Here is a 12889-nt window from a genome sequence, read left to right on the forward strand (position 1 = left end):
ACTGATATCATTATTGGTACTGCTTCCCTGTCTGTTATCTGAAATTAGAAAGAAGTATCAATTTTGCTTCCAATTTCCATCCTTCACTCACCTTAACCTGGTCCATTTCTGACTCCTCCTTTGACATCTCTGTTTCTATCTCTGTGAATAGGCTGGTCACTGACATCCATTACCCATCCAACACCTACAATTACCTTGACCTTGATCTCAGAACTAACCTGTTTTATTTGCACAGGTTGCAGCTTGCCTGTTGTTGTTCCTGGAAGAGGAGGATGCTTTTTGGATGATGTGTGCCATTATTGAGGACCTGGTTCCTCCTTCATATTTCAGCACCACATTGCTGGGTGTACAGACAGACCAGCGAGTTCTGCGTCACTTGATAGTACAGTACATTCCCCGACTGGATAAACTTCTCCAGGAGCATGACATTGGTAAGAAAAGTAGTAATTTTGATCAGTCAAACAATCCTCACTTGGCAGATTGACAATACAGTTGATTTGATACAAGTCACAATAAGCATTATTGCAAGATATCCCTCAGCACATGCTGCGTGCCTACATCCTGTCTCCGGTCTTAGACACACAGCATGTACTTAGTCTGTCGTTTGGTATGCATGGTATAATTGCTCCGAATGAGATTCTGCTTTTAGTTTTACCTTAATTGTACCTGCCAAGGCCCTCTGTTTAGCTATAGTCAAAGATTTTAAATAATCCATATCTTCCAGAATTCTCTTAGTTACCTCCAAAGCCATTGTCAAATCTCATGCAATAAACTTCATCACAACACTGCTGCTTTATACCCTGAATCACTCTGTAAGTATTACTTTAACAAGAAAGATATATAGCCTCTTAAATCCAGTGAATTCCATGATCCCAGATGAGCCCCAGTTGATGTCACCACTGCTAATGAGGACTTTGCTTGATATGTAATAATTTGTTTTGAATTTTATGAAACAGTCTCCCACTGAAACATAAGTATGCAATGGTACAACATTTACTTTAACAATGAAATTGAAGTTTATTGCAAAAGTAATGAAGATAAAATAATTTGAATCATTCTATCTCTTTATAATATCATTTCACACATTTTAAACACAAATTATAGTCCTATCGACCCCAAAACACTCCCCTATAAATTAAAAATAATCAAGGTAGGCTTGTATAGCAGTCAAAATGCTATGCCAGTACAGTTCACAAAACACCACTCATATTGTATCCACACCAGAAAACTTGTACCTTGGGTTTAAGTCACTTGCAACTACAACTTGGAGATTGTAACTGTGATAGCTGCTTCCTCGGCTTTAATGAACATTTCCTGGGTACTTGTCCCAGTGTCTCTAGTCTGAGATTAACACCAACCCTTCATTCAAAGATAATCTAGTTTACTAAATCTATAATCCCGTTCTTGGAGGAACACTATTCTGTATAGCCATCCAGTTCCAGGATCTACATAAGGACTGTCACTTTGCAAAGTTAAAAGTGAAGCTAAAAGGTTCTGTTATGGATGTTTCTCTTCAACTTAATAAAACCCAGATCCCAGAACACACTGACAATCCTTTTTGAGACCCCACAATTTACCATGCCAGGCCACAATAGTCTGTTACAAACAAAAACTCATTAATGAACAAACTCACTCACACTACAGCCAGGCCTCCACAACTATTTATAAAGAAATTGCAGTGGTTACAGAAATACTTAAAAGTTAACTATTAACTTCAAACACACAAAAAATCCCACCAGTTACTCACTCAAAAACAAACCTGTACTCTCACCAATAACACTAAAAAGTATGTCTGTAAATCCCAAACTTATTTCACATGTTAAGTACTCCACATAGAGAGGAATGGAATTTTGGAACTCTTTCTCCCAAAGCTAATGAGTCTGAGGCAAAGCAAAAATTTAAAAACTAAGATGAAAAGATTTTTGTTTGACCAGAGTATTAAGAATTGTAGACTCATAGAATCCCTACAGTGTGGAAACAGGCCATTCGGCTCAACAAGTCCATACCACCCCGCCAAAGAGCATCCCACCCAGACCACTCCACCTAACCTGCACTTTGTTGGACTGTGGGAGGAAACTGGAGCTTCCAGAGCAAATCCACGCAGACACATCATTCACATCTGTCCATGTTCATGAAATGTTTAAATCTGTCAACTTTTTAATGGCTCTATCTATCAGTACCCCCACTTTCAAATCAAGGTCTGAATCCAAAACCAAGCGTTGCTTTTATTTCCAATTCCTAATGCAAGAGCATTGGCAAAAAATGAACTGCAGAGTTGTGTAAATCATTAGGGCTGGAGTTGCCATCAATATGTGTACTGCAGTGTGACATTTCTCTTTAATCATGTTACAAAATATTTCAAACACAAATATGATTTGTGTCGCAAATCCATACTAATGCTTGTACTGTGTTTGAGTCAGTACTCACCCACCTTCACTGAAGCCAATCTGCAGCTTTCTATTTCCTTTCCACTTGTATGCTTTTCTAGCTTTCCATCTATGCCAGTTGCTCCAAACAGTCCATAGTTGTGAGTTCTACGTTTTCAGCATTCCTTGGGTTTTCTCCTTTTCCTTTCTTTCACTCTTTTTTCTCCTGAGTTTTTGATGTAATATTTTGTAACTTTCTTATGTTGAGGCCACTTACTTTGGTATCCCCACAAATGAAAACATGTTCACGCTTGACCCACAATACCAAATTTTTTCATAATTTCGAAGACCTCAATAACGTCAGTGTTCATTTTCGAGGCCCTGCCTGTTCAATCTTTCCTACCAAGTATCAGTCCTCAGCTCTAGTATTGTTCCAGTAAATCTCCTGTATGGGTAGAATACTGTAGTATTTTTTGTTGTGTACCTTAATTATTTTATTTTGAGTACTTTCTGTAATTATATTTATCTATATCAACATTTTAGAAAGATAGAATAATTATAGATTAGATGAAAGGTATCTACACTGACTGTCTACAAAAGTAGCTGAGCTAGTCCCTCTCACCCACCTTTTGCTTATGCACCGGCAGTTATTTTGTCTTTGAGTCTATATTTAATTCTCTGCAGAAGAAAAGAATTGAATCTGCCTCCACTCTTCCAGATCTAATTATCTGTAGTTTAAAAAGAAAATTCCTCAAGTCACCTTTATCATTGATCTTAATTTGATATTCCTAGATTTTGAATTTCATCAATGAGAACAATTTGTTGAGTTAATCTACCTGTAATGTGAACAGCCACAACATTATCAAGTTATCCATGTAACTGCTGTTCCTCACTCTTGACAACATGCTCAGTTTTTGTTGAACCCTTATTAACACTTTGAAAGTGTTCTTGCAAAGAATTGAGTACTCCAGTTCAGCTTATAAATGTTCATCCTTACTTTCTTGCTTTTATACTTAATATCTTTACATTGAACGATTCAGAACAGGAACTGACCCATCAGCCCACCATATCTATGCCAAACATGTAATTTGAAATAACTGCACAGAGGCTAGTAACCCATCATCCTTTATTCACATATGGAGAGTCCTTGACACTGATTTAGCTTTGTCAGAGCAAGCTCTGAGTGCACAGAACCTCTGACACTTCTGTTTTTATCTGTAAGTCAAGACTCTGTGATTGGACCAGATTACCGACCTCAAACAGGGAACTCATAGTCTGTGAGGTGAACCTGATTGATCTTGTTGCAATCACTACAGTACTATCATAAAGTAACCCCATCTGATTGCACATGATCCATATCTTCTATTCTCTGCCAGTTCATGTGTCTGTCTAAATGTCTCTTAATTGCTATTGCATTATTTTCTATCATTCCCCTGGCAGCACATTCCAGACAGGTTCTATCCTCTGTGTGAAAAAAAACCTGTCTCACACGTCACCTTTACATTTTCCTATTTCACCTTAAACCTATACCCCAAAGACCTATGCCACATGTGTAAAGATCCTACATGTCTTTCTAATCCCTTGGGTGAAAGTGCAAAGTTGGGGAAAGGCTCATTACAACAGTCTTCGGCAGAACTGGAAAAATTGGGCTGGAGACAACAATTTGAAGGTTTTAAAAGGCCCCCACTTTATAAGACTCCCAAATCTGACATGTGGGAGTCTATTAAAATCCAGTTTTCCAGAGTTAAGGACCAGCATGTTCCTGTGAGGATGAAAGATGAGGATAGCAAGATTTGGAAACTTTGGATGATGAGAGATGTTGTAAGTTTAGTTAAAAAGAAAAAGGAAGCATATTATAAAGTTTAGGAAATAGAAATCAAATAAGATCCTCGAGGACTACAAAGGAAGCTGAAAAGAACTTGCAAAAGAAACTAGGAGGGCTAGAAAGAGCCGTGAAATGTCTTGAATTAAAGAAGGTTTCAAGGCATTGAATACATATATTAGGAGCAGATGGTAAGTAGGGAAGGGGAGGTTCACTCAAGGACAAAGGAGGAAATTCACTTGTGGAGCCAGAGGAATTGAGAGAGATCCTTAGTGAGTACTTTGTATCAGTATTCACAAAGGAGAAAGACATTGATGGTGGTAAATTTCGAGAAAGGCTGGTTGACCTTCTCAGGCAAATTGATATTGAAAAGGATAAAGTGTCGGATGCGTTGAAAAACATTAAGATTGATAAGTCCCTAGGGCCTGATGAAATCTATCCTAGAACACAGAAGCAGACAAGGGATGAGATTGCAGAGGCCTTGACAGATATCTTTGTATCCTCTAGCCACAAGTGAGGCCCCAGAAGACTGTAGAATAGCCAATGTTGTTCCTTTGTTTAAGAAGGACAACATAGATAATCCAAGAAATGATAGGCTGTTAAACCTTATATCAGCAATAAGAAAATGATTGAAGAGGATTCTTAGGGACAAGATTTATTCCACTTGGAGAAGAATGGATTTATTAGGGATAGTCGGCATGGAGCTTTTCAGGGAAGGCCTTGTCTCACAAACTTGTTTGAGTTTTTGAGGAAGCATTGAAGATGCTTAATGAAGGTAGGGCAGTGGATGTTGCCCACGTGGACTTTACTGAAGCATTTGACCTTGTGGTAGTCTGGTACAGAAAATCAGACCTCATGGAATCCATGGGGAAATTTGGCAAGTTGGATACAAAATTGGCTTTGATCATGGAAGACAAAAGTTAGTTGTGGAGGGGTGTTCTTCTGACTGGAGGACCGTGACCAGTCAAATTCCACAAAGATCAGTGCTGGGACTTCCATCACTTGTAATATATAGATGGTTTGGACAAAAAAGTCAGTGGTCTGATCAGTAAGTTTGCAGATGACTTGAGAATGGTGGACTTGTGAATGGTGAGGAAAGATAGCAAAGACACAACAGGATATAGATCAGTTGGAAAGTTGGGTGGAAAAATGGCAGATGGAATTTAATCTGGACAAGAGTGAGGTGATGCATTTTGAGAGGTCAGAAGCAAGAGGGAAATATACGGTAAATGGCCATACCCCTGGGAGCATTGATATACAGAGGGATCTTGGGGTTCAAATCCATAGTCCCTGAAAGTGGCAATGTGAGTGGTTCAGGTATTATTGAAGGCATATGGCATGCTTGTTTTCATCAGTCAGGACATTCGGTATAAAAGTTGGTGAGTTGTGTTACGATTGTATAAGACTTTAGTCAGGCCGTATTCGGAGTACCGTGCACAGTTCTGGTCACCAAACTTTAGGAAGATGTGAGGAGTTCAGAGAGGGTGAGAAAGAGGTTCATCAGGATGTTGGATTGGAGTGTATTAGCTATAAGGAGAAGTTGAACAAACTTAGATTGCTTTTCCTAGAGCGTCGGAGACTGAGGGGTGACCTGATAGAAGTGTATAAAATTATGAGAGGCTTGGATAGGGTGAATAGTTAGAGCCTTTCTCCCAGAGTGGAAATGTCCAATACGAGAGGCACAGTTTTAAGGTGAGATGGCGAAAGTTTAAAGGAGATGTGCAAGGGAAGGTTTTTAGACAGAGATGGTAGGTGCCTGGAACGCACTGCAGGGGAAGTGATGGAAGCAAAAACATTAGAAAAGTTTAAGAGGCATTTAAACAGATACACAAACAGGAGAGAATAGAGGGATATGGACCATACACAGGCAGATTCAATTAGTTTAAAATAGCACATTGGCAGTACAGACATAGTGCATCGAAGGTACTGTTCCTGTGCTGTACTATTCTATTATTTTTGTCTAACCACAATCTAAACCTGCCCTGCTATCTTCATCATTTGTGTACATACACATTCCAGGTCCGTTTGTCCTTCACCATTTTTAAAATTATGCTCTTTTTCACATTGCCTGTCATGATTCTTCCTACCAAAATGTATTACCTCATTGTGCCAGATTCCATCTACAGCCTACCTGTCCATCCCTGTGTCCTTATGAGCTCTATCACTATACTCAGATCACAATGAAGTTTTGTGTCATCTGAAATTGTTTTTGATTTTGTGCTCTATACAACCAAGTTTAGGTCATTACAAATTAAGAAAATGTGTAATTCTCAGACTGACAATACCCAACCATATGTCTTCCTCTAGTCTATAAAACAGCTCTGCATTGTTACACTCTTTTCTGTCAGTCTTCCAACTTGGTATCCACAAATCCACCAGTCCTTCTCATTCAATGGCTTCAACATTTCTGGCAAATGTTTAGCAATTGATCATCAGCCTTTTGGAAGTCCATGCAAAGATCTGACATGATTTTCCTCATTAGTACACACTATGTCCCCTAATAGTACTGTGTGTGTCCATACTTCCCAAGGACTGCAGTGCTTCAGGAAAGCAGCTCACCATCACCTTCTCCAGGGCAAGTAGGTATAACCAATAAATGCTGGACTAGCCAGCGATTCCCATATTCCCTTGAACAAATAAAAAAAGCTACTGTGAATTTTGTCTGAGAATATAATTTATAACGGTTATCCTGCCAACATGATTAAATGTAAATTACAGTTCTTAGACACCAGCTGTATCTAAGGAGTCATAGAGTCAAACAGTAGAGAAACAGCTCCTCTGCAGTGCCATCCTCTACTTTTCTCGGCATTTGCTCGTCTTTCTTCTCACACTGTTTTCTGTTTCCCTCTCCTGAATGCTATCATCTCACTTCCTCTCTTTGCTGAATAAGTGCAAAATACTGCAGATACTGGACATCTGGAGGTGGTATCAAGATGGTGGCGGAGGAGAATTGGCCTAATGGTGCCTGAAAAGTGGCAACTTCAAAGTTAACTGGGTCCAGTGTATTCAGCAGCGAGGAAGTGGAGGAGGGATGGCGGCAGAGGCGTGGTTGGTGATGAGCTGGTTCGGGACTAATAGTCTGTCTCTAAGTTTTATCTTTCTATGCTTTTTCCTTATTCTTAAAACTGTTCAAACTAGTGCCAGATGGTGGTGGCAGTTGAAAAGCTTTTCACTGAAATCATTCATTCCTCATCTGAAGTAAAAACAAACAATGCTGGAGAACTGAGTTAACTTGGTGTATGACCTAGTTTTGTCATTTTTCTTACTTAGTCATTCATTTATGATGTGCCATATTTAGCTGTCTAGTTCTTGCTACTTAATGCAATATCGTTCTCCTGAACATATTTTGCATTCGAAATACTCTCCACTTATTATTTATTATAAATCATCAGGCTTTTTCAGGTTTTTTTCCCTTGTTGTAGTTTCATCTCATTAAAATGTGCCACTTCATTACTCTGATTTAAACATTAATATGGGGCAGCACGGTGGCTCAGTGGTTAGCACTGCAGCCTCACAGCGCCAGGGACCCAGATTTGATTCTAGCCTTGCGCAACTGCCTGTGCGGCGTTTGCACATTATCCCTGTGTCTGCGTGGGTTTCCTCTGGTGGAAAGAGTGGAAGTGAGATGATAGCATTCAGGAGAGGGCAACAGAAAACAGTGTGAGAAGAAAGACGAGCAAATACCGAGAAAAGATGTGCAGGCTAGGTGGATTGGCCATGCTAAATTGCCTATAGTGTTCAGGGGTGTGTGGGTAATAGAGGGATGGGTCTGGGTGGGACGTTGCAAGGGGCAGCGTGGACTTGTTGGGCTAAAGGGTCTGTTTCCACACTGTAGGGAATCTAATCTATGTCTTGTTTAATCTTTAGGTTTGACCTTATTATATTGTGATCACTATTGCCTAGACATTTCTCAATGCTGCTTCCTCTTATCAGTTCTAGATATTATGTTCCCTTTTTGCTCCTATTTAGCTGTTTATTGGTGAGGGTAAATTCTTCTAATTTTGTCCTTTTTTTTCCTATAGAGCTGTCCTTGATCACTCTGCACTGGTTTCTGACTGCATTTGCTAGTGTTGTGCACATCAACATACTTCTCCGAGTCTGGGACCTATTCTTCTGTGAGGGCTCTGTTCTCCTTTTCCAGATCACACTGGGAATGCTGAAATTGAAGGTATGCAGGTCACTATGAGAATATAGTAGTATGGAATATTTGGGGATAACAAGAACTACAAATGCTGGAGCCAAAGATAACACAGTGTGGAGCTGGAGGAAGACAGCAGGCCAGGCCGCATCAGAGGAGCAGAAAAGTTGACTTTTCGGGTCGGGACCCTTCTTCAGAAACGGGGAGAGGGAAGGGAGCTCAGAAATAAATAGAGGAGGGGTGGGGCTAGGGAACATAGGTGGGATGATGATAGGTGAGTGCAGATAGACAGTGGTGGGGATTGGTCATTGAGGTGAGAAGGGTGAGTAGATGGGAGAGAAGATGGACAGGTTGTGTCAGGTCAAGGAGGCGGGCATGAGCAGGAGGGCTTGACATGGGATGAGGCCGAAGGCGGGGAGATTTTAAAAGTGATGAAATCCATGTTTAGGCCATGGGGCTCTTGGCTCCTGAGGCAGAATATGAGATGCTGCTTCCCCCAGTTTCTGGATGGTGTCATTATAACACTGGAGGAGGCCCAGGATAGACTTTTCGCTCAGGGAATGGGAGGGGGAAGTTAAACTGGCTGACGACTGGAAAGTGTTATTGTTCATCGTGTACAGAGCACAGATGCTGTACAAGATGGTCTCCAAGCCTCTGTTTGGTCTCACCAATATAGAGGAGATCATATCGGGTGCAGCGGTTGCAGTAGACCAAGTTGATGGATTTGCAGGTGAACCTCAGTCTAATGTGGAAGGTTTGTTTTGTGCCGTGAATGGAGGTGAGGGGCAGTTGTAGCACTTCTACTGGGGCTGGTGGGGAGTGTGGAGCAGACAAGGGAATCACAGAGAGAGTGGTCCTTACGAAAGGCAGACAGGGGTGGAGAGGGAAGTGGATCTTCGGTTGTGGGGTCGGATTGTAGGTGGCGGAAGTGCCAGAGAATGATACGTTGAATACGAAGGTTTGTGTGGTGATATGTGAGGACAAGGGAGATTCTGTCTTTATATTTGTTGGTGGAAGGGGATGCGAGGGCAGAGGTGCGAGAAACACAGGAGATGCGGTCAAGAGCATTTTCAATCACTGGAGGATAAAGTTACGGTCCTTGAAATAGGACAACATCTGGTATGTGCGGGAGTGGTACACCCCATCTTGGGAGCAGACGCGGAGAAGGCAGAGGAATAATGGATGACATTACAGAAGGAAGGTGGGCAAGAGGTGGTGTAGTCTAGGTTGCTGAGGGAGTCAGTGGGCTTGAAATAGGTGTCAGTTTCGAGGCAGTCACAAGTGCAGGGGAGTGAGGGTGAGTCCTTTGCTGAGGGGGAGATTCTTGGGGTGGGGGGGCAGAAGGGGGAGTGGTGAATACCCGGCAGGGCGTGTGTGTGGGTGGGTGTGGGGTTGGAGTTGGTGACTTTGTCAGCGGTGGGAGCAGCAATGTCAGCATCAGCCGTGTCACCATCGGCGGAAGTGACGTCAGTGATGGTTGGTGTGACATTGGCGTCGTTGGGAACGTTTTTCTTCTCTTTTAAAATTGCTAATAACATAACATATAGAACCCGAAGCAGAAGCAAGCAATTCATCCCCTATAGTTCGCTTCACCTTTTGGTACGATCATGGCTGATCTCATCTCGGCCTGAACTCCACTTCCCTGCCGAAATGATTGTACCTCACTTCCTCGTAATGGGAGCATTGCATCAGCCATTCTTCTTGTCACATACGATGTTGAGAAAACACATGGAGAGCACGATAGGAACAAAATGAGATCCTGGACACATTTTGGAGTAACTGGACACATTTTGGAAACAAGTATTGTAGATTCACTGTGATCCCGTACCAGGAAAGATGAGTTGAGCGATTGTACACATTGTTTTTGTCTGAATGGTGTACACTGATACTGGGTCTGTGTACTATACACTCACGCTGATTATGGGTCTGAAGAGTATACGCTCAAAATGAACTTGGGTCTGAATAATGTATACTCACACTGTATTGGGTCTGAATAATATGCACGCACACCGATACTAGGTCTGAAAAGAAGACACTCACACTGATAGTGGGTCTGAGCCAAAAACACTGACATTCTACCTGTAAAGTCCATTGTTTTTCCATTTATGTGTGGGTATACATACCCACTATCATACATAGTCACATTATGAACACTCACTTTAATAGGTGTTGCACTTTGCAGTAAGGTTCACTGGGTGGCAGTATGAGCCTGGAAGAGAGTACCAAATATTTACTGCCCTTTGCTTCCCAATATCTCTCTTAAACAGGCTGACCCTAATTCTCAGACTATGCCCCCTAGCTCTAGAATCCCTAACCATCATTTATCTGCCCTGTCTTCCTGTCAGTATCTTGCAGGTTCTGATCAGATCATCCTCTAAATTTCTATCTTCTAAAGAAAACAGGCCCAATTTGTAAAAACCAAAAGAACTGCGGATGCTGTAAATCAGGAACAAAAACAAAGTTGCTGGATAAGCTCAGCAGGTCTGGCAGCATCTGTGAAGGAAAAAACAGAGTTAATGTTTCGTGTCCAGTGACCCTTGGAAGGCCTAATGTATGCAGTCTCTCCCCTTAAGCCCTGAAGTCTAGTTACCATTCTTGTCAACAATTTGTCAGTTAGTGACAGTTAATCAATGTGGTGTTTGGTAATTTATTAGTGGAAAATTATGTCGTTAGTAGCGATCGTGTATGGTCAGTCGGTAACAATTAAAGACAACATTTGGTTAGTTAATTAATTAGTCAAATAATCCATTTTGTAATGTTATTAACTTGAAACTGCTTTGAATGTGAAAAAGCTGTTAAGCAGGTCAATTGGGAGGTTGCAGGAAATCTGACACCTTTAGGAACCATGACTGAGATTATCAAAATCCCATAAATGGTTTGTGAAGGCAAGGAGGATGTTGGCACAGAAATGTGAAATTTTAAAGAAGTAGTTAACGTGACACTGCAAGTTTGACTTATATAGTTCTGGCAGTTATCTGAGAAAGGTTATCCTCATCTCATGCAGTTTATCAGTCCCATCTGGTTCAATTGTTATCAGTATAACTTCAAGAGAACAGCTTAAGTTCTTTCCTGCTCTACGGGTGGAATACATTGTATATGATAATGAGGAATGCAACATTTTTGGAGTGCTGGGAGCCTTCCCTTTTAAGACACTGGAGCAAAGTTTCTCTGCTATCTGAAAAATCCCGTTTTATACTCTGAAGGGGATCAGGGAGCATATTCAGTATCCTCACCAATCTTCCTTTAAAGAATCATCAAAGAACACACCTGTCTTTTCCTTCATTCATTTCTGTTTGTGTATTACAGCTGTATATGACAGGTGCTACATTTGCTTCTATAACAATTGGAGATGTACCAAGCATGGAATGAAATGCAGTATTTACTGAGATTTGTTGATTCTTTAGGAAGAAGAACTCATCCAGTCTGAAAACTCAGCATCCATCTTCAACACATTGTCAGACATTCCATCACAGATTGATGACCCAGAGATCCTCATTAAGGTCAGTGTCTCCTGAAGCCTTTAAACAGGCATAAGCCAATGCAGCTGAGGCCAAGAGAATAGTTTCTTTGAGAGTTAAAAATCTGTCAGAGCTCTGAGTCAATAATAATTAAATAATAATGTCATTTAGTCAGTAATGAATTGAACACTCTGTAGTAATGTAGTAACACTAGTAATGACTAATTAATGAGTTCTGAAGTTCACATTTCCAAAACATCAACTTGTTGGAGCTTCTGCAACAATCTCTGTTTCAGCATCCACAGTGTTTTACTTCTTTATATAATTAATTAATGCCTATGGCCACTCCATTAATTAGCATACTGTTTGGTCAGTAATAATTAATCAATGATAGTGTTTGATCAGTAATTAATTAGTTGCGCACTATGTCGTCAATCAGTAATATTTAAATTAATGACAGTGCTTGGTCAGTTGCCAGTTAGTTAGCACAGTACATAGTTGGTAGTAATTAATTAATGACGGCGTTTGATTAGTCAGTAATCATTAATGATAGTGTTTGGTCACTTAGTAGGAATTAATGATGTATTTGGTCAGGTGGTGATAATTAGTTAATGACAGTGTTGGTCAGCATGTCATAATTCATTACTAGCAAACATGTACCCGGTCAGTAGTAATTAATTAATAGTAGTGTTTGGTCAGTCGGTAATAGTTAATTACTAGCACAGTATCCAATCAGTCAGAAATAATTAATGATAGTGTTTAGTCTGTTGGTAATAATTAATTAGTAGCACAGTGGTCAGTCATGTTATAACTGATGGCAATATTTGATTGACTAATTAATTAATGTCTTTGGACAGTCAATAATAATTAATTGCAGTATTTGCTAAGTTAGTAAAACTAATTAACAGCAATGTTTTCTCAGTCAGTAATATTTAATTAATGTCTAACGAAACACTCAGCAATATTTAATGAATCACAGCATTTTTTTTGGTCAGTAATAATTAATGATAGTGTTGGTCAGCCAGTAGTAATTAATGCCAATATTTTTTGAATCCATAATATTTAATTAATGAAAGTGTTCAGTCAGTTAATAATGTCTAGATTGA

At 40.3% G+C, this 12889-nt stretch overlaps 1 protein-coding gene across 2 annotated transcripts in view; it reads left to right on the forward strand.

Annotated features, from left to right (window-relative positions):
- sgsm3 (small G protein signaling modulator 3) overlaps positions 1–12889 on the forward strand; it is a 195703-nt gene that overhangs the window by 111395 nt on the left and 71419 nt on the right. For both annotated transcript variants that reach the window (XM_048521343.2, XM_048521344.2), the window contains exons 8-10: positions 236–431; positions 8211–8356; positions 11731–11826. In XM_048521343.2, coding sequence (XP_048377300.1) covers positions 236–431; positions 8211–8356; positions 11731–11826 — 438 coding nt within the window. The remainder of the gene's footprint in view (positions 1–235; positions 432–8210; positions 8357–11730; positions 11827–12889) is intronic.

This window comes from Stegostoma tigrinum, chromosome 38 (genome assembly GCF_030684315.1).
Source record: "Stegostoma tigrinum isolate sSteTig4 chromosome 38, sSteTig4.hap1, whole genome shotgun sequence".
Classification (NCBI taxonomy): Eukaryota; Metazoa; Chordata; class Chondrichthyes; order Orectolobiformes; family Stegostomatidae; genus Stegostoma; species Stegostoma tigrinum.